Source organism: Chaetura pelagica, unplaced genomic scaffold (assembly GCF_000747805.2).
Source record: "Chaetura pelagica isolate M959 unplaced genomic scaffold, ChaPel_1.0 scaffold3, whole genome shotgun sequence".
Taxonomy (NCBI): domain Eukaryota; kingdom Metazoa; phylum Chordata; class Aves; order Apodiformes; family Apodidae; genus Chaetura; species Chaetura pelagica.
Window position 1 is genome coordinate 2427863 of NW_009952974.1, and position 25570 is coordinate 2453432.

Sequence of the window (25570 nt, forward strand, 5' to 3'; positions counted from 1 at the left end):
CAGTATGTTTTTAATGAGTACAAAACCCACTGACAATAGATTCAGGTGACCTTCAGGGCTGTGGTGGGATGTTACAACAAACCAGCAATAATGGAAACACCTTGGGACTTCAGCAAAATCCTAGAGGAACAGACACTATTCTGTGAGACCGGCAATTTCTCACACTCCCACACAGCTTCCTAATCCCCCAGGAACTATGTTTCTCCTGGGAAGGCCAGAGTTTGTCTGCCAGCCAGCAGTGGCAGAGCAAGAAAATAGAGAATGATGGAGAACAAGCAGAGAGAGATACTGTATCAGTTTCAAAGGAAGATTTCAGGGAACAGGACAGCTTTGAATTTCTCCAGAGCTGTTCAGTGTTAGAATTGTAGATATCATGGCACTGTCTTGGAGCCTTCCCACTTCAATATGCCCTGCAGGAAGGGAGGAAGGAAGTATGTTTCAGGTATAATACTCATCTCAGTGCAGGGCACGTTTAAAGACGACACAGCCTGTATCGTCCATGCGCCAGCACTAGCTCGAGAACTGTCTCCCCACACCTCTGCACTATTCTGCAGGATTCAACCTCCTTGTTAGGACATACTCGGGCTCTATCTGAACCCCAAGACTAAGCTTGCAAACCAGATAGTCAGCAATAAGGTAGAGTCCATACCACAGGAGTCAGCAGAAGCACTGCTCCTGCCTTCAAAAGGAGCAGAGAAAGGCTGCTAGTCACGTGAGAAAAATAAAAATGAGAGAGAAAAGAAAAATACATTTCTAAGGGTTATTTGCTACCACGTAGTATCTTTTACCTGCATTTGGTCAGGCTGAAGGACATATATTCCCTGAAACAAGAAGATAATTCAAGTGATTCATAAATGCAATATTATAGCAGTGCATATGGCAAGTAAGCAACCAATTCAAGTAGAGGCCTGTCCTGGTTTGAACCAGGATAAAGCCCATTTTCTCTTTACTGATTTTTTTTTCCCTCAGTGAGCTCTCTTTTAAGTAGCTGCAAGTTTTCCAGACAGTGGACTCATAACACTCGAATGTTTATGTTACTGCCAAGAGACCAAGGACATTTTGCTCTGCTTTGGATACTAAAGGAGCAGAAGAGTCATATCTGCAACCCTCCCATAAGGAGGAGCAGACTAGACAGATGGCAAACCTGGCCAAGGAGAGTATTCCATCCCTTAATATCTACGTAGCTTTCACTGTAAAGTTAGGGATCACAGAAGTTAAGCCTCTTTCCTGCTTCTTCTGCCGTTTTCTTCCATTCTTGGCTGGTGCCCAGGAAGGACTCCATCTCTCCATAACCATCAACCCCCAGGCCTGTGCACTCCTGACCCTCACAACTCTGCCCTTAGCTCCTGTCTGCTCTGCTGCTCTCTCTAACAACTCCAGGACTTTTGGGACTGTTCACAGCTCAGGAGATGCCGTGGGAGTTTCTGGTGGTGGGGGGAGGCAATAGAGTTTTGCACATTCCTGAACACATCTGTATATAATTGTGTATATTTATTTTATCATTAGTGTTTAATTAAAGCTGTCTAGTTTTCCATCTGGAAAGTGTCTCTCCTAATTGTCTCTCCTTCCCTACCTGGGTGGGAGGGGATTAAGAGCATTGTTGTTACTGGTTTAATTGCCAATCCTGAGTCAAACCATGACAAGGCCTTAGCAGCAAAGGTGGTTTCCTCAAAAGCTTTGTGTTGGCTTTAGCAGCTGATATTGTGCACTCACACTTCCCATCTAAAGACACAGTGGTTTAATGAGAATTGTTTTGCAGAAAGAAGCTGCACTCAGTCCTTGATACCCAGCAGTGGGAACACAGCCTGTGACAGGTACTGAGGTCCATCTGTCTGACTGGCTGAGCGGGGAGGAATGGGAGCATTAGAGCTCCCACTAGGATTTGGACTTAGACTTTCCTCCTTTCCTGCTTCTGTAATGGGAAAAGCCCAAATCCTATGAGTGAGTGTTCTCAAGCTTCAGAACCCCTGAAGCTCCACTGGCATTTCTCCCAAGCAGCCCAGACAGATAACAAAAAAGCATTCCTAAGTCAGTGGGCTGCACAAACACCTCTTTCCTCCCTCCATCTGCCCAGGGCAAACAGGCTTTGGTCAACTTCTTAGTTTGAGCCAAGAGTCCTCAAAAAGCTGTAAGAGGTGACTCAGCCTCACATCACTGTACCCAGCCCTCCCAAGGTCAACAGGGATGGACAGAGGGATCCCAGTCCCCAGAAGGAACACATGAGCTGTCTCGAGGCAGGGGCTGATGTTTGTCTGAGTTGCAATCAATGATCTTTGTTTGAAATTAAGATAAAGAGAAGAGGTGAGAAAATAAGGAAGGAAATAGTATCTTTCTAAGAAAGCATTGTGGGGATTTGTCTCCTCTCTGCCAGGCTTGTCCTGAGCTGTTCCAGAGTCATTCCCTGCTCAACTCCAGACTTCCTAGCTGAGCCCTTTGTCTGCAGAAGGGAAAGTCAGAGAATACTATAAATGTGAACACCAACAAGCTTAACAGTGGGATCACTGCAATGTTGCAGTTAATTCTCACCTTCTTGAGTTGGGACTGAAACACAAGCCAAAAAGCTATCCAAGCTGATGTGACAAAGAAGCCCTGAATATGTCATCCTTCACCAGGGAAAGTTTAATAAGTGACACACCTGATGGTTCTTAGATCTTCTGCTAAAGAATCACTAAACACGTGAACAAAACAGCAGAAAACAAAGGACTTGGATATACATCACAAAAGCTGCATGAACAGTGACATAAAAGGGCTGAAATTTTGGGCTTTTGATTTTGAGCCAGAAAACGGACACTTACAATCTTAGATTCTGATGTGAGCATCCACAGGTAAGATGCAGATGGCCTGTTAAAACATGTGTGTCTGGAAAACCTGTATGGTGGCATCTCAAGGCAGGTAAATGTGGAACAGCTATCTGACATTGCACCCTCCACCATTTGCCATTCACATCTTTGAAGAACTCTATGGCTACTAATTAATCTTTGTCACATCTTTACCCCATACACAAGACTCCTGCTGGTTTGAGAGGCTTCATTGATGTAACAGCAGGTTAGCCAGAGCAGACATATGCAAGTACAATAGCTCTAATTACACCTTATTAGGGCTGTGTGAACTTTCCATGACTTCTCCATCTTCAGGGGGGCAGCAGGCTGTGAACCCTACCTGCTTAAGGTCACAGAATGACCAGTTGTCATTAGGTCAGCACTCCTGACCTTACAAGGCTGTTGATGGCTCCCCAGCCCTCGTTCCTTGCCAAGATGTGCTATGATGAACTGAATATGGCTGCACAGAGCCCCTCACTTCTAATCACCAAAAGTGCAACTCACCCAGATTCATCAAGCAGATGCTCTTAGTACTGCGAGACTCCGGTTAAAAAGCAAGAGCAGTGATGTTACTACTAGTCTTACCAGCCCTGGTGACATTAAGTACTTACAAAATCAGCATTCATTTTTGTGGCTTGCAAAGTCCACCTGGATCCCTAAGAAGAAAAGAGACATCTGTGAAGCCTTCAAGATGCCCAATGGGACTAGAAAACATGAGGACAGACAGAAAGACAATGCTGGAGGTCTTATTTCCCATCTATTCCTTCCCTTGTAATCCCTGTCAGTAGGCAGGGTAAATTCTTCCTCTTACCCTCCTGTGCCAGACACCTGGCAGGACTGCAAAGGGAGAGCCAGCAGGGATGGTAGGTTCTGCTTTAGCAAGCCCTTGGACACCTGGTGGGAGCTTGGCACTCAATGTCCCCAGGATGCTTTAGTGTTACCTTGGAAGGAAAAGGGTGCAAACCCAGGCCATCAGGCAGATCTGCACCACACAGTACTGTACCTGCTGATCAAACAGGGCCCAGAACATTGGCAGTGGTATGAAGAGGAAGAGAACACGTGTCACCATTTTAACCTCCCCAATCAGCTGTTTCTATAAAGAGAAGAGGCAAAAAGGTAAGATGGGTTTAAAAACCAACAGGTGATTAAAGCCATAAAGCAGGAAGAGCTCCTGTTTCTTTCTGCATGCCAGTTATTCATTGCACTTAGTTGTGATATGGGACAAACGGGCATCTCTGCATTTCAGTGCAGCACCTAAACTGTCCATTAAGGGTCAGGAGAGCACAGATACAGGAAGGGACAAATGAGCCTGGTGCATGTGAGGAATGGTGTGGTCCAGCCAGTATTACTGTCTCCCCTGTCTGCCATTCTCTCCCCTTCCCCTCCAAACCTGCCAAATAGAGCATCACTTACTGAGTATTTTTCTGACGCCCAGTCCAGCCAGTGATCTCTCTTTGGAATCTGACGGGAGCGGTTTTGCAGCCGGTTTTTAATAGCAAACTAGGGAGAAAAGCAGGTGAGTAACTCCCTCGTGGTATGTGTGCCCTTGTCATGTTCTCAACCCCAGGCTGCCCTCCCCACCTTCAGATGTAAGCAGTGCCAGAAAAAACTGTGAGGGTTATGCTGGACACTTCTAGAATCTTGGATTGGATGTTTTATGACCAATTGTCTGCAGGAAAGTTTGTGGCGTTGGTTGATTAAAGGCATGATGTGGCAATGAACCTCTTGGGCTTCTCTTTCAGAGACAAATCTGACACCAGCTCCCAAAGATTGTTTCATGCTTGATTAAACCTGCTACATGATAAAGCCTTAAACATAATTTCTTCAGGTCTCTGCCAAAAAACACCTGTTGCATTGCCTGTTGTGCTGGGGAGGAAATGCCTCATTATCCAAAGCAATGTCAAAAACAGAACTCTCCCTCCCTTCTTGTTCTGTAGACTTTTCTTTATATATTCCTGGCACAGCCCATGTCTCATTCACTCCTAAACCAGCTTTCAAGCCCTTTTCTCACTGAAGGATAAATCAGTGACACCAAGTTCATATCTTCTTTGTTTACTCTGTATGCTCCAGCCACTGAACACAGCCAGCCCAGCAAAAAGAGCAGCAGGCCTCAATTAGAAACCCTGTTTTTAAAGTCTGGCCTGTTTCCCCAAGGTGAATCTGTCACTAGGATTGACCTAGGCAAAAAGAAAACAAGTTAGCAAGAGCTGTTCGAAAGATAAGCATCATTATCCACTTAATAAAAGTATATTTTTTCACATGCTATATTCCTGTCACACACTACAAAACAATTGATAAGAGTGTAATGCAACTTCAGCAGGTGTCTCTTGCATTTACATGAACATGCTGAATGTGCAAAATATGAACGTGTGCTATTACTGTCTGCTGAACTGATAAACTCCAGTAAAATTGTTCAGCTGAAAAACAATTGAGTTGTATCTGAGTTTCTGGATTTTTCTTTCAGTACAGCCTCCACTAGCACCTACTACTAGTGCTTCTTCTGATATCAACTAAACAGTTCATGGAGCTATGGAAAAAGTATTGTAAAGCTGAAAGATTAAGACCTACAGGAATTTCTTATTTGTTACAGCTTATGAGCAAGATGTCCAGGAGCAGCATACAGAACTCCAAATGTCACCTCCCCTTTCCCTTTCCACTTTGCTGACCTGCAACCTCAGAGTCATGCATGAAAAAGAGAAGGTCACACACTTACACCGATGCATTTGCACACTTCAAGTAAGACGTTCCCTTGTGGTGGAGTCTTTCTGTACAGTCCACTTCCAGCAATGAACACCACTGAAAAATATTATAATCCAAGTGGGAATTGCCATGACTAAGGCTCAACTCTGCACTGGCTGCCAGAAAGGATCTCCCACCCCCTTTATTAAACAGCAATCCTCTGCCTTTAGAGCCTACAGGATTGCACTGTTAACACAATAAATATACAGGACTCCTTTAATGCCTTCAGATGGAAGAAAAAGCAACATCCTACAAAAGGCAGTGTGACCTCTATGAAGTCACTCTCATCTTCTCATAATCTGCTCAGGCACAAAAGGCACCTCCACATCTGATTAACACTGGGGATTAAATCTTTGAAAACTCCCCCCATCTGTGCTTTTTGGGAGCTAAACTTCACATGCAACCCACATTGAATTGCTTCACCTGATGTTGGAAAATCAGCCCTGAGTCATTGCAAACATGTGAGGAGTAATTCAGACCCAAAGTGGTCTCTGCACTCTTGCTTCTCACACACATTTCAATAGAAACTGCCATGAAGGTCACTACATCATATTCTAGTGTTAACAGAATTTGCCTCCATTTATGGTTTCCACAAAGGGATGCACTATTTAAGATACTGTCTTGGTTTTCTTTCTCAAAGCACAAAGAATATTAGACCCAGGCTTCAAAACCTTGTCAAAGAGGGGAATACCTGATTATAATTTTTCCTGCTCTTTGAGAACCTCTGAGCACACTGCAATTCCAAATATTTTATCAGAAACAAGCATCATAAAAGCTGAGCATGGAATCCATATAACCAACCAACCTCCACATTTTAAACTAACCCAATTGTCTGGGTCAGTCCACAGCCAGTGGAGAGAAGCAGGCATCTCTGTCCTAACACAGGAGGCCTGGAACATTGCAGGGAACTCACTATCTCTCTTTTTTGACTATGAAGATCCTTGCATCCAAGTTTTGACTTGCAGACCTGTCAGAGAGACCTCTGAAATCTGTTTAGGTGAGTCACAGTGGAAGACACTTGTTAAAAGTCACCTAGAGTGGGTAGTTGTGCTACCTAATTTTTAGCAACACCCTGCAGACCTGTTGGTGCTTCTAAAAGGTGATTAATTTGGTTTGCTGAAATACCTTTTGGTGACATCATTAACTCCTTTGGGAACTGAGGCTCCTGCTTTATGTTTGGCTTTTGAAATTATATCTCAAAACCTGAAGCAGCCCAGAAAATCTTGCTCTATAAAATCTCAATTATGCCTCTAAATCTATCCTTCCTTCCCATCAGCACATGGACAGGGCCAGTCAGAGCTGAAAGGGTATTTTCTCCAGTTCTGCATGCTACTCACACAGTCAGATACATCACTTGCAAGAGCATTTTAGTGTGTTACAAAAGAACACAGAGCTGCTGTGTTGGGCAGGCCATGGAATCTGGCAGTAGGATATAAGCTGAAAACTTGATTGATGCCCTCACCAAAACTGCAATATTTACATGTCCTTTTTTCCCTTGGGCAACTACTACCCTGCTAGAAACATTCAAACAATGGGTGCACAGAGGAGCCTGTGCTGTCTTAAACTGATAGGAACAGGCCCCAAGGAGAAAGGAAAACTTCAGACCATGCCCTTTTTTGAAAATAATTGCTCTAACATTAGCTGTGGCCTGACGACATTTCTCTAGTGTCCTGATTCTTCTTCCTTCTGATGCAAGTTTGAGGGGAAGAGCCATATTCACATTCTCTGAGGGATGAACTTTTCAGATCACAGATGCTGTGGTGAAATCACACAGTTCCTTGGTCTCTCAATTAAGCTAACGAGCTGAATGAGAAGTCACCCCATGCTGTGTCAAAGCCTCTCAAATGCAGTGTAATAAGGAGACTGCTCCCCTCTAGCAGCTTGCAGCTGTGAAACTAAAGTTAATGGGGTGTCCTCTCTATTGGCTACCGAGGAGTAAGAGTAAGAATGTGGAAAGTGCAGAGTATTTTATAAGTGCTGAAAAATAAATCTTGACAAGTACATTAATGGGACTAAGACACAAGCTTTAGGAAGTAGGGTGATTGCAGCTGCCTCTTGACACTTGGACAATAAGGGCTTTTTATTGCAACATAATAATAAACTGTCACTGTAATTGTGGGAATTACTTCAGACAAGCGAAGTGAGAGCTCAGAGTAAAGTAACATCTCTTTCAGCTCCTGCTGCTGTTTCTGTGTGATGCACAGATTCTGAAGCAAAAGTCTAAGCCATTGAAGATGGCCCCAAGCTGCAAAGAGCCTGTGGAAAGGTTAGAAGTGTCATGTTAAGCTTCTCTTCCATAAGCAGGGCAACTCTGAGGACTGCTTAGATTGCAGTTCAAAGGCAAAACCTGTTCATAGGCAAAGCTGAAAGCCATCAGGAGAACCCTTTAAGTGCCTCCCTTTACTGTATCAAACAAGGCAATTATGAAACATCCATGAGACCACCCCCTCATCAGTATCATAAAGGACTGCAGTAAAACAATGGCCTGCCCAGCTTCATGTGAACTAGTGATTTTTCTTGTTCTGAACAGTGGAATTGTTGGATAAATTTAAACTCCTGAGTTTTCCATTGCAGTATCCATCCAGAGCTGGGGATTTTGTGTGTTTTCTCATCTATCCATAGACTCGAAAATGGTAACTCCTATTACAAGCATTATTGTTTCCACTCACCAAGGGCCAACACCATCAGTGCTGCTGGGACACCAAAAGCTAATGCATAACAATCCTCTCCAAAACATTTCACGTCCCCTGAAAAAGAAGTCAGAAAAAAAAGCACCTCATTACAGTCAGACTTATGTTACTGGGGCCTTTGATTTGCTTCTCCTAAATCAGTCACTTCCCCTGGCTTTAAATCATCTCTGGTGCTTGACACTGTGAATTGAATCACCTTGGAACAGTTGTCCTCCCTTGTTGAAGACAATTGGGAAGCAGGGTTGGTGCCTGCCAGCAAAAGCAGTTGATAATGGGATATTGATAAGAAAGGTAGAAGGGAGGAGACAGACCAGTAGATAGAAAGAATTGGCATGAACAGTATTTGGGGAAAAAACTTAAAACATTCAAAACAACTTGAAACCATTCTATATTTGCCTAGGTCTAAATAACCAGTACTGTGTTTCAACATTATTTTTGCCAGCTGTAGGAGTTACTGAGCTAAAAACCTGAACCTGATTTCATAGCTACCTACAATGGATAAAGTGGAAGTCAATAACCCTACTAAATAAGTGGGAGCACAGGATTAGCATTAACATTCCACTTTCCCTTCTCAGCACCTTCCCAATTCCCACTAGGGGCAGCCTGCTCCAAATGTCAGCTCTTGCAATAACCCGTCAGGAAGCCAAGTTTGTTACAGCATGACCTTGATTGATCTGAGCTACATTTCACTGAAATCCTTTGCCTCTTTGACCAGGTCAGTTCTCACACCACAGGAATTTGGAATTCCAGTTGCAAAAAGCAAGCCAGCAAAGGGGTCTGTATTTGTTTGCCAGTAGCTACAAATTACCATGTTCTTACATGGAGCAGTAACAAATGGCTAAAATAAACCAACACAGTCAACAGCAAACAAATCCATGAAGCCTTCAGTTGTTCCTGGGCAGTCACAGTCATCTACATCGCTGTGTGCATGCGTAGCATTTATTTTCAGCAAATTATCTGAAATCCAACTAAACTGAAAGTAAGACATTATGGGCGCACTGAACTTCTGACATGCAAAATTAATTGGATTTCTCCACCTACAACTATAAATTCCATGTTTCTGCCAAACATCTATGAGCTGCACTTCTTGCCCTTCCAAGAAATCTTTCACACTTCACAGAAATTTTACTCTTTCACCATTTTCTCCACCTCATTTCAATGTCACAACTAGTTTATTTCTAGGCTGTATTGGCACAGGCTTTGATATTCAGAGGGGACTGAATTTTCATCTGCCCACCTGGGGACACCAGTGAGATAGAGCACAAGAGACAGTATTTGTCTTTTCTTGTACACATGTGTAAACAGGAGACAAGCACAATTGCCCAGAGCCTTGTGAAATGAACGTCCTGTCAAAATAACCACTGAACAAAAAGGTTCCTATAGGCCATGGGGCAGAACTTAAAAAATTGCTACAAAATTTGAAGGCTACCTTGTCCCTGTCCCCATTACCCATGGCCTGCTGCTCTGCCTCTCTCTCTGTATTTAGAGCATGCCAACCCCTTTGGCTTCTAGGCCCTGTGATACAATGAAGTAAGTGCAGCAAGACTCTGGGACTAAAAAAGCACCGTGCAAGCTGGCCAGAATGTAAAGTAGGTCTTAAGTGGGGCATAGGCCTGTGCTTTGTCTTCAAGGCTAGTTGCTCAGGGCTGCAATCTTGCAAGCAGACCCACACAGACGTGCCTGCTTGCCAGGACAGAGCCCTCCAGAAGGCAGCAGCACCTTGTAGAAGGGAGAAAGTAGGACTTAAAAACGGGCCCTACTAAGTTTTTTGGCCTTGACAGCTGCACGTGACAGCAGAGATCAGTTCCCATCCAGAAGTTACCTGCAGGGAAGATGGAGGAATAATCCTTCAAGGGCAGTAGGGAGGATTAGATGACCATATAGGTCCTTCCACCTTTCATATTTTAATTCTGCAGTTCAGGCTAGCTTTGAAATACTACAAGGAATATAGTTTCTGTGGCTTGTCTGCTAGTGCTATAAATCTGTTATGCTGCTACAGCAGGATTAACCAGGCATAAATGGCCACTCCACAGATAATATAATTTCTGCCATTCAGTTGTCATAAGAGCCCAACTATGCAGAGCAGAGCAGTCAGAGGGCAGCTAATTTATTGTCTTATTCTAAATCAACACTGACCTCTTAATACAGGAGTTACAAACGTGGATATCAAGCTTCCAGCATTAATGGATAAATAGAAGATGGAAAAAAACTTGCTTCTCTCCGAGGTCTAAAACAAGAGAAGACAATATCAATGTCACAGCTAACACACAGCATTGGGCTTGCAAATTGAACACTATCAATTCTTTTGTTAGGAAGGCTGGGTAAATATTTACACACAGTGCATGAAATGTTAAGCAAACAAGCTTGCATCCAGGTGATGGTAAATGCTCATAAAAATATCAGCTCACGTTGCTTGAGAAGTGCTCTGGGGTTCTTTGGCATTTCAGAGGAAAAGCCACTGCTTTGAGTGTTTCAAGACTGGAAGGAGTGGAGAGCATTTATTTATTCAGAACAAGCAGTATGATTCAGATCCTCTGTCACCTAATTCAATCCAATTTGGCACCATTTGACAAGCTCATCATTTCTCCCCATGTCTGAGCTCTTTTTTTCCCCCTCCTCTGCTGTGTAGAAATAGAGAAAGAAACCTGTGTACTTTGAGGAGCTGGTAATTACAGCATAGATGAGAGAGTATCAGCAAATGAGGAGTATCCATCAGGCAGGATATTACCAAACTACAGCCAGTCAACCTCAAACTAACAGGTTAAGTTAAATCTACAGTAACAAATTCAAGAGCCTGATGGAGGGATAAACTCTAAGAGTTCAGAATTTAACTAACGTTGTAACATACAATTCATACAGTCAAAGGATTTCTGTTGATCTTCTTTCTTCCTCTATAATCCATCATTTGGAAGGAATCAAGAGCTTGATGCAGAGTTTGGTCCTTTTTGCAGGAGTAATGTGTGAAGGCATTAAACCGAGACCAGTCACTCCTTGCCTGGAGGCAGATGTACAGCATGGCCAAACCCAGAGTTCAACCCCTCCCTGTGCCTGTGTGGGCCTGAAGAGTGGAAAAAAAAGAGCAGGCTACTTGACCCACCCCATGCTCATCTGTATCACCAGCTATGGGACACATGAGTCAGTGAAACAAGCATTTAAGGACAGTCCAAGCCCAGGTAGCCAATATACTCCATGTGCATCTAGACTTCACCCACAGCTGTCACCAGCTCCTGCAAAGATAGTGGAAAAATTGCTTGGGACATTACTAGGCACTTGGCAGACAGCTCCCTAGAGCACCTTGAGACACATCTCTGTGACCTACAGATCATTTGAATACAAAACTTAGTGTAAGGAAGCTCCTGGTTCTGGTCCCTCTCTTTCCACTATGTTCTGCTTCTTTCCATTCTCTAAGACAAAAATATTCACAAGACTTGAAAACATGAGAAAATGTGAAGAATTGCAGGCAGCTCAAAGAGGACAGCTCTTCAGAAATGAAGCCTAGGATCCAAAAATATAACAACTTCCCATGACTGATGTTGCAGCTAACAGAAAACATTGCTACTTCACATGGCAAGAAGCTTTTTATCACAGAAGACTACTGCAGGGAAAGTGGCCAAGTGGGAGGGCTTTGCTTTATATCCCCTTAGGAAGCTGGCATTGTGAAGGTGAGAGCCCCATCACCTCCCACTTACACCCACCAAGGAACCTGGGGGTCCCCTCACTTGGATTAAAGGCTTTTTGCCATGCCACACCACAGTTCTGATGACTCCATCAACTTGAGCTTTTTCTCCCACATTTTTATTTCCCAGTGTGTTCCAGGCAATCTAATCCATACCTAACCTGTGGATGATTTACCCTGGATTAAAGAATTCATAAGCCTTATAATAATCATCTCTATAGCATGATCTCATGGTTAATAGCAAACAGCACTGGGTCTTATTGCCTCTTATACTCCATTCCTGTCCTTACCAGTGTTTTTTATTACCTGGAACTTTCTACTACTAACCTAAAAAAGTGTATTTTCTTCTTCGTTCTATCTTTGTGACCAGTAATTTGTCATCATAAGGAAATCTACGGAAATGAGCAGCCTCAGCAATCTCTCCTGCTCCCAGAGTAGCCCTGCTATGGTTTAGCCCTGTCCTTTTCTAGTACATTTTCGTGAGCAACTCAGAATTTCTAAGAGCTGAGGAAAACCAAAGCCTGCAGCTCTCAACATAAAATCTAGACCAGCAATTACCAAAAGGAATGTACTGGTCAGACAAGAAGGTATTGACACAAATAATTTGGAGCATCTTATTTCATGCATTTTCAGATGTTAGTGATGGATAAATGGTCAGAGAAAAGCAGAAGTGAGTACAAAAATGACCCAACATTTCATAAACTAGACTGATCAGAAAAAAGAATTCCCACCCTATTTTCTTAATCTTTGGAGCAGACACATTAGCAACATGATTTGGATTAGCTAATTTGAGAAGAGGTACCATACACCATAATCCTGATCTCCTTGGCAACCAGAAAATAAAGAAAGAGAAAGCTATTTAGTACCTTAAACACCACACCACAATGTTTGAAAGCAGCTTTGGCCCTTAATGAATATGCACAGCAGCCTTCACATTCATGTAACATATTGTAAAGATTTTTTTTCAGGCATGGACTCAATCCCATAGACAAAGATGCCTGGAAATCCCCTGCATTCCTCTTTCCTTATCTGACCTCTTGCTAAAACAACCTCCATCACTGTCTGTAGTACTGTTCTCAAAGTGGCAGATCCAAGACTATTACACTGATGAGGTACTTAAAAGAAAACCAGACCAATGGTGTGCATTTACTTCAAAACAGATTTTTCTCTACATGGTAAAAAGCAGAGCAATTTAGTTATTCATTTTATATGCAGAACTACCAGTTTCTAGAAACTACTAGTTTCCAGATGGAAAAATTAAGCCTGTGCACTTAAGGGCTCAGCTGAAATTTATTGGTATCCTGAAAACTTCATTTCATTGGGAATTTTCAAAACTTATTTCATCCTAACTGGAGTAGAAAACAGAAAAGAGGGTAAATCCTCTCTAACACTACTCCAGAGGGAATAAATATTCTGGTCAGCACCAAGTTTTTAATTCCTTATAAAATCAAAACTTCTCATTCCGGTTTTAAAGACTTATACTTCCCATCACATAAAATAAATCCTTTTTTTCCTTCTGAAAGGCCAAGTAATTTCAAAATGGTAAAATACAAAACTTTATATTCTGAAAAGAATGAATAGAACAGAATGCATTGTCTTTATCAGAAGGCTTTTTACAGTTTTCTTTCTCTAAATTAGTTTTTCTTGAATGGAACAGACAGGTGAATATTTGAGCCTTGGTATATGACAGATTTTCTGGTGAAGTGCAGTCTGAATGCTGAAGAATGGACACTTGCCCACAGAACCACCAGCAATTCAGTTTTCCCTCTAACCCAGTTGTGGTTGTAAGTTTGGGAAAAGAATATCTATGTGCCTGAGTGGGGTGCTGAGACTCATTAGCTGAAGTCTATAAAACACTCTAGAGATAAGTGGTACATATCATACTGTAATTAGGTGGTAATTGAAAGATGCTGGATAAACATTATTAATCATTAATATTCGTAGAAGTAGCACTTCCGAAAACACTGCTGTGACACATATTAGAATAATTTTGAAGCAACTGTTGGCACTGCAAGGTGGGATGCCCACATGCTAGCAACACAGGCAGTGTTTTTCCAGGGCACGTGTGCTGTGCTGCCAGCCTGCCTTTGGTCAGAGCTGTGCCAGCTGGGGAGAATGGTGAACAGCAAATGGTTGCTGCTTCCTCTTCTGCAGCATGCTCTGAAGCACCAGGTCCAACTGGCAGCACAAGATGGACATGCCCGCAGAAGGATCTGCTCTGAACAAGTGACCATGAAACACCCTGTGTTGTGTTACTCCTTAGTCACACCATAAGCTTCATCACTTCAGCATCACACAATTCATGTGCAGAAATCACAAGTCTCCACAAAATTAAAAAACAGGCATTCTAGTCTGTATTATGCATTCATTAAATGCTGACTATATGCTGAAGCACTGCAAAAGACAAACAGCAAACTGCCCTATGGGGCTTCCATCCCTTGTCCAAGGCCAAGGAACCATCTCTGGTCCAATTCTAGCAAGGCCTTTCCTGACAAACCATTAGTCTAATGGTCTAATTCTTCAATGCCTCCATTGATGGGAATCTTCAGTTCCTAAATAACCTAATATTTTCCAGTGCTTCTCTACATTTATTTCTGGAAGATTTTTTCCTACTCTCAGTCCTAAGAAATGCTCCTTGAACTTAAGCTTGCTCATCACAGATTCCAACTCTTTTCTTTCTTGTAGTAATTTCCTGCTACATATTTGAGGACTTACACCATGCACAGAAGTTGCTGATTTGAATACTTCCATTGAGAAAAATGATTGTTTTGTGTGTTAGGTGACCATAAGTTTAAGTGTTATGTTTCAGATTAATTTGGAAATTGTGCATTTTGCCTGAAGATTAGTACTCCCTGACCTGCTTTGCTTCTTTGGGAACTACCTTATCCCTGGTTGAGCCACTGTGCTGCATAACAGGAGCTTGAGATTAGTGCAGGTGAGGGTCTAAGCATTCATGATGGAGAATAAGGGCACAAAGCAACTGAACTACAATTCACAGGATGCAGAGAACAAATGAAGCTAAACAGCAACATTGTCCCAAAGCTTCAAAACTTTCCATTCTGGAATAGCTAGAAAACATTCTGCATAGATATGGTACCAGGACTACTTTCAAAAGACTGGGACTTTCTGCAGTTCTTTCTGAACAACATCCATGACACAGATTATGACTGGCATAAGGGGAAAATCCCAAAGAAGCATGTGCTGGTGATACAATTTTCTCTTTTATTTGGTGTATTTCATTGCAGAGCATGATTAACCTGTTAACCTCATTCAGAAATGGCAACAGTACCATAACACAGGATTTTCCAACTACTCTGATGCCAAATTAACTTTTATGACTTTATATGCAATTATGATCTATCTTTCCAGATATTAATCCTGTTCTGCTGTCAGCCTCCTTTCCTGAAGAACCCAGATTCTCTCCAGTTTCATGCAAACCATCCTGCCTCACATCTTACTACATCTTCTAGCAAACCACCCTTTATTGTAGTACAACAGGATTTCATCACAAACATCCTCATAAAGTAAGCAGACACTGCTGAGTTTAGGAAAAAAAAGAAATCTTACATGTTCCTCTTCAAACTGGTCCCCACCAAATGCAGAGACACAGGGCTTGATCCCTCCCGTTCCAAGGGCGATCAAAAACAGACCAACCATAGACAGGATCCTTCATGCAAGAACAAAAATATCACCATTGCAGAACTTTTCAGTGCTAATGCGAGCATTTTACTGTCACCCCATCATGATTCCTCTGGTATCATTGTCTTTTGCACACAGCTAGTGATGAGCCAGGTAAGCATGAAAAACAAATTAATTATCCTAATTTCTGCCTTCAGTACCAGTCAATTAAGCAAACTGCTTTTGTCAGTTTCTTGCTGTTCTGAGGCCCAATGGAGATGCTAGAGATCAAAGATCTATGGGATTATTTTTCACTCATATGAGAACAAAAGATTGCAGAGACCAGTTGGGAAAAACAAAAATGAAAAAAAGAAAATAAAAAAACCTTTTCCTGTAGTCCTCCAGCCTGGGCAAGCACAGAGAAAGCGTTTGAATTAGGGTCATTCTTGGGTCCTTTCTACTCCCCAGTGCTCCTCAAAATGTCCATAGGAAACAGGAGTGTCAGGACTGGGCAGGTCTCAGACAAAATGAAACTGTTCTGTAAATGAGATGTGCTCCTGCCTGAACATGCATATTTTTAGAGCTGTGACCACCTAGGCAAAAATAGCTGAGTGGTTTCAGAGATGCCAGCTGGGGAACTACTCTGCAAACTACCAGCTCAGAACCTAGAAGGCAAGAAAGGCTGTACCCTGTGGAAGAGAAACCCTTTCTCTGTCACTTCAGAAAATGTATCTTTGGTTTTGTCTTCCTAAGCACACAGGGGGACCTTGCTGAGCTTGGCAGCTATGCTGCTAAGGAAATGAAGGAAGGATGAGCCTGGTGCAGACAGCTGGATGGAGGACACGAAAACTCCAGTTGCATGGCATAGCAGAGTAAGGGTGATCAGAGCTCCCTGAATCAAGGGGCTTAGACTCCATGGTGGTTTCTAGCTCCTGGTGCCTTCACTCTAGATCTGCTCTTCTGTTCTCACTCAGATATCCCAAACCCTTCCCTAAAGAAGACAACCCATACATAGCTCCCAAACTGCTGGCCTGATAGAGGTGAAACAAATGACAGTCCTGGGTAAACCAGCTACCATCACAACCTCCTGCAGTGCTGCAGCTTCAACAGCTACTTACACATGAACCGTCTGGTTGCCTAGGGATGGAATTGCACCGACTGACTTTATCAGATGGCCAATCACATACACAATGGAGAGGTAGATGATCGTCCTGTGAGAAAAGCAAAGAGCAGTGACTGAGGGTGCTGGGTGGATGTACAATCCGAAAACAAGAGTGTGCCCATGCTTCCTGATATGCCAGGTCTACTTGGCAGGCACACAAGGAACTGGCTTGTTCGTACCACTGTCACAGCAGGCAGCCATAACTCTTTCGTGTCAGCACTGGAGGATAGAGGTAGGCATACAGTTTCAGATTAAAAACGGGTAGTCCCTGCTTTCACTTTAGAGGTTGCTGAGCAGAATAAACCAAAAACATTCCAGTCTTCTTATGCATGGAAGGCAGCAAATAGAAGAGTACTGTCCAGGTCCAACTCAGTTTTCAGATTACTAATAACTGACATTTGTAGCATGTGCCTAAGTGAGTCCCTTGACTGGAAGGCAGCTATAGGGACTGTTGCCTACATTTAATCCACTTAACAGGTCTGAAGTAGGAGTGCAATTTCCTGATTACAAGTCTGTTTTAGATCCCAAGTACCTCTGAAGAACTGAGCTCATCTATCTGCCTTCCATGTCTTGGTGAGGGAAAAGAAATCTGACTAGGAGGATGAGGGTCTTGACTGTATTCTATTCCTTCAACACCTTCAGGATTACAGTGTCTCTGTATTTATGTGCAAACTAGACAGACAAAGAGGGAATGTTAGGACAGAGGCACTAGAGGAAATCTTACGAGCTTTGAGTATAGGAGTGGTCCTTGACACATTCAATCCCTGTTTGCAACAGTTAAAGTCACGTCCGATCATTCTTAAAAGCCCCTCTAATCTGCTGTCCTGTCCTTGGTAAAGGACAAAGTCCTTGGTCATTGACCAAGGTCTAGCTACTACAGCAAAGGCCATCTCCCTTTAAGTCATGTGGATTACTCTAGGGAAAGACTCCAGCATAAAGCACAGAAATCTGCATAAGGATTTACCTCCTCACAACACCATGTTGCAAGATAGAGATCCTCAAATACCAATGAACATTGCAAGCTGACCTTAAATAATGAAGTTAATGAGTTATGAGAAAGACTAAAATGAGCACAAAAAAAGCATTGATTATCTCCTCAAGAACTTTCTACTGGAAAATCATATGGCAACTGTTATTTTCCTGTTGAAACTGCTCTGCCAGACATGCTTAGTCCTACAGAGAAGGGTTCAGCTGCACTTCATCTTTCTGACAGTCAAGACTTCTCAATGAACAAACAGTGCCAAGGAAAGAAAGCCCTATACAGCTGTTCACCAGCACCCTGAAGCAGATGATGGCCCCACAATTTATCAGTGTAAGTAACAACTGCCTAACTTGCTCAAGGAGAATTTAATAGAATCATGGAATGATTTGATTTGGAAAGGACCTTAAAGATCATCACCCCCCTGCATGGGCAGGGACACCTACCACTAGATCAGGTTGCTCAGGGCCCCACCCAACTGGCCTTGAACACCTTCAGGGATGGGGCTTCCACAAACTGCCTGGGCAACCTGTTCCAGCATCTCATCACCCTCACACTGAAGAATTTCCTCCTAACATCTAACCTACATCTCCCTTCTTCAAGTTTTGATCCATTAGATCTTATCCTCTCACTACAAGCCCTTGCAAAAACTCCCTCCCCACCTTTCCTTTAGGCCCCCTTCAGGTACTGGAAGGCTGCTGTAAGGTTTCCCCAGAGCCTTCTCTTCTCCAGGCTGAACAGCCCCAACTCTGTCTGTCCTCACAGGAGAGGTGCTCCAGCCCTCAGATCATCTTCTTGGCCCTTTTCTGGACTTTCTCCAACAGCTCCATGTCTTTCTTATGTGCTGAGGGAGAGGATTTTGAGTGAACCCAGGTTTCCCTGGCATAAAAATGGGTGTGCTCACACATTCCTTATGCTGTGAAAGTGTAAGTGCACCAGAGTTAGTGACACTTCATCTGAAATTGCAAGACCTAACAGGTGACACTGCTTCCTCACCATCTTTGAGCTCTTCTCAGAAGTAGATCTGGACAAGCTGAGGGTCAATCAACCCACACCTCAGCTTCCTCAAGGTGACTAAAGAAGGACAGTGGAAGAAAAGTGTACTCATGACATTTGATTTGTTCCAACTTCGTTGCTTGTTGGCCCTGGGTGAAAGTGGAGCACAGAAGAGCAAACAGATTAGCTGTCCATCCCCTGACAGAGAGGTGCTGACCTTCACAAGTGTGTCTTGGCTGCACTCTGAGCTAGCTCAAAACCAGGAGCACACACAGCACTGCCCTTGCACAGACTGCAAGGTGTAGATGTCTGAATGAGAGACATGTCTTCACTTACTTGTATTTTCCCAGCCATGAGTCTGCCATGATGGCTCCAATGACAGGTGTGAAATAACATAGTGCAGAAAAGGCATGGTACACAGCAGTGGAGAGATTTTCATCCCAGTGGAAGAAGCTTAAGAAGTATAGTGTCAACACAGCTAAAAGCCAACAAGAAAATCACATCAGATAATTAATGTGTAGCTCTGCAGGTAAGCAGGAACACAGTGGCAAGAAACAAGCTGATTCCTCTAGCAGTTATGAGCACTGTTTTGGAAAGATCTGTGCTTTCAGACCTGTTTCTCAATCTTTGAGCAGGAAAAGCTAAAATGAGATATACAAGTATCAGGCATTCTTAGTTCATAAACATTAAGGTTTAGCTACAAAATATATTTTCTAGCTTATCTTACTATAACCTGTAGTTCTGTTTATGCACATTTTCTTTTTGCAAGTTAGATACCTGTATGATTCAATTCCCAAACATGCTGAGCACACAACTAAGAAAGATATCACATGCTGGGAAACCAGGTCTGATACAGAAAATCATAAAAATTTTGACTGGAAGGTACATTTGGAGCTCTCTAGTCCTAGTTTCTGCTCAGAGAAGGGGTGTCATCAATGTTAGGGCACATTGTTTACACCTGTATCCCAAAATGCAAATATACCTTGAAAGACAGCTAAGAACACAGACAGCACAGCCCTGGAACACCAGGCCAGTGTCTGTAGAAACTTAAGGATGACAAAGTCTCTTCCCAGATGTAGGTCACATACCTCTCATGCCATAGTAGGAGAAGCGCTCACAGAACTCATTCACCACAATGAAGGCAATGCTTAAGGGGTAGTTTGAGCCACAGAGTTTCTGCAGGACATAAAGAAGAACATAACAGCTCTATGAAAGCCTTCACCCCAGCAACATATCCCCAGAGTGTCTGGGCAGTGGAGGGAAGTCCAGTCAAAAAAAACAGGTGCCCACTGCTGCTTGACGGGCCTGTGGATTAGACTCAAAGGAGGGAAGGGACCCACACCAGTCTTGCTTTGGTTAAGGCTCTCCAGAGAACCAGCTGCTGTCTGCTGTGTGAAGCTGCTCTCTCCCATGCAACAGTTGCCCTCAACCTCTGCACTTCACTTGCACTCAATTGTGCCACCAACTTCACTGAAGCAGAGCATCAGCCCTGTGTCCTGCACTCCTCAGGCACAGCATCTGTTTCGTATTCCAGGAACGCTGGCATAGCTACGGATAAGTCAATTTATTAATGAAAACTAAACAAAACATCAATGGACTGTCAAACCTGTCTGAACATGGCCACTCTGACTTTACTCCAGCTAAAATGAGCAGTTTCCAAGTGAAATAGAAGGCTTTTAAACAGAGGAGTCTTGGCATGACCTTGTGTGGGCATCCAACCCTCTTGCTACTCCATTGCAGTCCGAGATAAGCAGCTGGAAGCTGCTTAGCTCCACTGCCTCACAACAGGGAAAGTGGGTTTTCACAGAACTGCCCAGCCTGGGCCAATTAGTGGGAGAGAGGGGCTGGCACTGCACTTGGTGAGGGATGGGGGGAGTGTGATAGCAACAGCTGCATTTATATTTATGGTTTGAAGTGAAACAAACCCTTCACATGCATTTCTGTGCCTTGTGTCAGAAATAAATCCCTGTATTTCTTCCCACAGTCCCAAATGTAAATACAGGTACCAGAATAGATGTGTTTATTTAGGTTTATTTCACCATCAAGAGACCTGAACTTACTTGGATTCCCAAAGCAACAGCATCAATTTTAGAAGAGTCTAGGCTTAATGATGCTGTCTTGCTCAACATTATAAAAGACCAACAAAAGAGACTGACCGTCCACAGCAACAACAACAAAAATCAAAAGCATTGCTTTCCATTACTTAACCCAGCATCCCTAAAGACAAATATTTCTCCTTTTTAATATATATTTTTCTGATACTATTTATAAGCCGCCTTTTTTATTAAGAAACCCTTGGCCTCTTTGCTTTACTTGAGTAAATATATAGTTATCCATTCCAAAACCATCATGCTCAGCATATGGCTTGTAAGACAGAGTGGGCTCCCTTGGAAAGCACACTGGGGCCTCTTGCCTTTATACTAGCCTAAAAATGGTAGCATATGTAAGCTGTAAATGCACTAACACACATACATATGCACAAAGAATACCTTTCTCCAACAAATTTTTCATAAGAAAAGCCATGAGGCAAGTTATGTTTCCTACAAGTACTTGGAAGCATTTTCTGAACTTGGAAATAAAATTGTATAATAGGGATATTTTTCCTACTCTTTCACAGACCTAGCAGTACTCGCTAGCAGTGCTCATGAGATGTAATAACATTTGATGAAGATGCAAAGCATGGCTGTTCCAACCCAGATGGCCAGGTGTCAGGAGCCCTGCTGCCTGAACTCACCCATCCATACCCGATGCACAAGCCCTGCTGGATTTAGCTGCAGCAGGTTAAGGTACATATGCCACACTGCGACATGCAGGGACAGAAACCCAGGGAATGACCCCTTTCAGCCACTCTTGGGCACCTCCTACAGATGAGCTGGGAAAGCAGAACAGAAGATGGTGACTTCCCAGCTAAACCTCCCCAAACACCTGAGCCAGGACACTGAGTAAGTGCTTACAAACAGAGCAACCACTTACAAGTGGGGGTACTTCCATCTGGCTTGTATGTCATGAGATGCCATCAGCACATGCAGAAACCCTCATGTAGTCTCTCTGCTGTATCACTGACCTGCCTGTGGCCTGCCTGGGCATCCAAAAGTGGGCAGCTTTCATCCATACAGAGAGCCAGATGCAGTTTGCTTCCTTCCGTGGAGGACCGTGCCCAGCACAGAGCCCCGGCACCAGCAAAGAGGCTAAGCCGGGATTCCTGAGCTCACAGATAGGCTGCTGTTCTGGGCTACCACTGTAAGTCTAGGATCTGTGGGATTATGGAGCTCTTAAAGATACTGTAGAAGTTGATAGTCTGTGTCTTCAGAAAAAAGAAAGGTCATTTGAAATGCCAGCTACAGGAGACATTCATTTTCACCTCTCCTTGCTGATTAGCTGCAAAATGTGACAAAGATTAGGATTTTCCCAGGAGCTCTGGATATCCAATAGTTAATGTCTGCACAGTACTTAAATTGTCACTTCAATAGCTGGCTTACTAATGACATGACTGTGAGCTTTAAGAGCAAGTATTACCATACTGTCCTGCAAGCTGAAGCAGGTGCAATGCAAGCTCTGTTCTCCCTGAAGTCAATACAGTACAGTTTTGAGAGGTCAAGCACTCAGCAGAACCAGCCTGGAAACCTGTGCAGACATCAAAGCCACAAGGCAAAAAAATACTAATCTGATACTGGCTCTAAATCAGAGCCAAAGATGTAAACCTGAGGGTCTGGCACTACAGTTAGGATCTCTAGCACACATTAGTGGCCTGTCCTCAATCCCCGACCTTTCTTCTGCTTTGCAGCATCTAGGGACACCTTCCTAGTGGGTTTCTTTAGACTAAGCAAACCAACAGATCAGGTCCCTCCCTCCCACTCACAATATTCCCCCCTCTTCTTCAGGGAAGTAAGTCCTTTCCCACAAGGAAAGTAGTGTTCAGGAAAAAGGCAGCAATCAAAACCTTTACCCTTTTTCACAAACATTCAGACAGGTTTGTTTTGTTGTTTTTTTTCCTTTAAGCTGCACTTTCTTAACTTAATCAGGTTAATGGAGGGATTTTGCCTTGAGTTCATGCTTATTTCAACCCTCTGCAAGAAAGAGTGTTTGTCTCTAGCCAGAGCACAACAGAGAAAAAGAACAGAGAGATCTTGCAATATTTAGAGCAAGCTGAGCAGAACACAAAGAAAAGGAAACCAGCTGTAACACTCACCGAGGATTTTTTCTGAACAGGGAATTCTCCTTTGGGGGGATCATCTCCTGCAGAAATAAAAGTGAACAAAGTTTCCTTGGATTCGTTTCTCTGAAAAGCGTTCATCTCCACTCTCGCCTTGTCTCCCACCATGCTATGTGGCTGTGGTGAGTTGACTGGGAAGATTTCCAACATCAGGCATGAAGTTTGATTCAGTTTGAGTTAACCCTAATTGAGCACATTTCTACAGCCAGGGCAGAAAAGGGAGGGAGATGCTACCAGGAAAGACAAGTCCAGAGTTCAGGAAGAGTCAGGGAACTCAGCCTAAATCATTCACACATTGGGGCTGTCAGCACTTTGCAGCACAGACCTCCTATTTCCTTGGCATGCCCCCAGCTATTGTAGACATACCAGCCCAAGCACTGGATGCTGAACAGATGTGAGCTGAATAAAAATCCAAGGTCCCAGATATCCCTAGAGACTGCACATTTTGGAACAGAGCATGCATCTCCCTTCCCAATGCAGTAAAGACAGGTTTATTCTGCAGGGACTACAGGGATCTCATTCCACTGCAAATCCACATGTCCATCCCAAGTCATAACTACTAAAACCTTCAGCATGCCAAACCCTTGACACTGGATGTCACAGATACCTGCACTCTGTTAAAAAATTTCTTTGCTACTGGAGGAGTGAGGTGACACAGGGTTCATTCCTGCACCGATTCCCTGGAATGAGGTTGTCTTTTTATATGGGACAGTTGAATTCAAAGGGTACAGCCAGCACCCAGGAGCAGCCTCAAGCCTTGTCTCTACTTCTTATATCCAAAAGGCCACCTATGTTACAAATGCTGTGCTGGGAGCCCCTGGAATACCCCTAAAGCTATAAGGACTCAGCTCCCTGCCAATACCCTGTTGTCCCTTCTGCCATGCCCTTTCCATAGATGGAAGGAAGAGGAGCTTTTTATCAGTATTCTTCTATTGCCAGTTGCAACTACAAAATTCACAATCTTTCCACAAACCACCCTCAGTGGCTGAGGCTCTGCAGCATTCTCAGTGCACAGCCAGGGTTATTTTTCTTCTCTTTACAACTGACTTTTTTAAAAGGCAAATGTTCAAAAGAATTTTCCCAAATATTTCTCCCTTTTCTTACTAGCAAGAGTAGAGACCCTACCCAGATCCTGCAGTTGGCACAAGAATTCTCCATAAACTGATACCCAAGTCAAATACCCAGCTGCTGCTAGTATTTGGTACCTCAGGAACCAGGTTTGCAGCTAACAGACCAGGAAAGAGTCCTTTGCTCACAATACAGAGCCTTAATTTGTCCTCAGTTATTGCTAACAAGATATGGGGAACACAAATAAGAGACTCAGATGAGACAGAGGGCACAAAGGAAACAATTACTCTCCACATTCCCTTGTGTGCTCTGGCATTGCTTCCTCTGAAGATCCCCATGAGTCCTGTTTCACTGCTGCTAACTGGGCAGCTAAAGATGAAGCCCAAACTTCAGATGAGGCCAGGAAAGCCTACCCATTTCTTAATGCCTTTTCCAATTACAGCCATGGCAAAGCAACAGTTTGGTACATCTCATATACTGCCACAGAGCAGCTACTCATCTCCAGACTTCCCAGGCATTTCCATACCCATACAACCTTGCTTTTCACCTGGGTCACTTCTCAGGTGCCACAAATCCAGGCAGCTTGGATTTATTAATCCTATTCCATAGGCAAGAGTGACTCTCAGGCATACCCAACACTGGGAGCAGTGCAAGGACAGGCCTTGGGCCTGTTGGTCCTGTCTCCTGCACACCAGGTTAGCATGTACTCTTGTCTGGCCCTGTGCTAGAGGCAGCAGGAACATTTCTGAGCCCTCTGGTGATACCCCTTTCTACCCCAGGTTTCTCTACACAACTGCGACTAGATATTCTGCTGTGCACAAGCAAGCAGAACAAACACAGCAGTGATGTTACTAAAGGAGTAGCACAAGACAGAAAAGGATTCACTATCCCTTGTGCAGGGCTCCCATCTTGCTGCAATGTGATTCCTTAATATTTTTTCCATCCTGCAGCTGTATTGCCTGAGTGTGTACATAGCCCTGTGAGCCACATAGCTATTTTATTTTTTTAATACTAGCATGAAACACTATATCACTCTGTGGGATTAACATCCAACTTGTCAAGTATGCTGCCAAGATGTTTAGGTCTTTAGCTGCCAGGTTTTCTGAAACAGAAAGGGAGAAAAAGAACTCAGAAGTCTGCTAATAAACGGTCACCTATGGCAAAGAGCAAGTACAAGTTAAAGAGAAAATCTGCAAGCACCTCGGATATGAATTCAGAATAAGACTCAATAGAAGGAAACCTGTGTGGCTGGGCTGAAAAAATCAGGAAGGAATTGTACCACAAGTGGAAATAAGATGGCATTTCTGAAGACAAGTATAAACAAACAGATCAAGCATAGCATGACACAGGCTGCAAAGCTAAGGCACAAAATGAATTACAGCTAGCAGGGAACACAAAAGGCAATAAGGTGTTAGAAATGCTTTCAATACTGGAGAAAGAGGAAGGAAAATGAAAGTCTGTTATCTAAACTAGAAAACAAGCAAAGAACAGCTCATCCAGAGAAGCCAGAAAAGTTTTGTCCTTTCTGTTTGTCTTGGCTAAAAAAAAATAAATTGCAACAAGGTACATATCACTATTAAAATGAACCAATAGGAATATAGGTGAAATGA

General features: G+C 43.3%; 1 protein-coding gene across 1 annotated transcript in view; it reads right to left on the minus strand.

Annotated features, from left to right (window-relative positions):
* Positions 1-23007, minus strand: part of SLC15A2 (solute carrier family 15 (oligopeptide transporter), member 2) — a 38994-nt gene extending 15987 nt beyond the window's left edge. Inside the window, exons 1-12 of the mRNA XM_009996034.1 lie at positions 22869-23007; positions 19768-19855; positions 19016-19157; positions 16661-16753; positions 15492-15591; positions 10385-10475; positions 8228-8305; positions 5533-5615; positions 4233-4319; positions 3823-3912; positions 3431-3475; positions 789-821 (exon numbers count right to left, since the gene is read on the minus strand). Coding sequence (XP_009994336.1) covers positions 789-821; positions 3431-3475; positions 3823-3912; positions 4233-4319; positions 5533-5615; positions 8228-8305; positions 10385-10475; positions 15492-15591; positions 16661-16753; positions 19016-19157; positions 19768-19855; positions 22869-23000 — 1062 coding nt within the window. The 5' untranslated portion in view covers positions 23001-23007. The remainder of the gene's footprint in view (positions 1-788; positions 822-3430; positions 3476-3822; positions 3913-4232; positions 4320-5532; positions 5616-8227; positions 8306-10384; positions 10476-15491; positions 15592-16660; positions 16754-19015; positions 19158-19767; positions 19856-22868) is intronic.
* Between the last annotated feature and the right edge of the window lie 2563 nt (positions 23008-25570).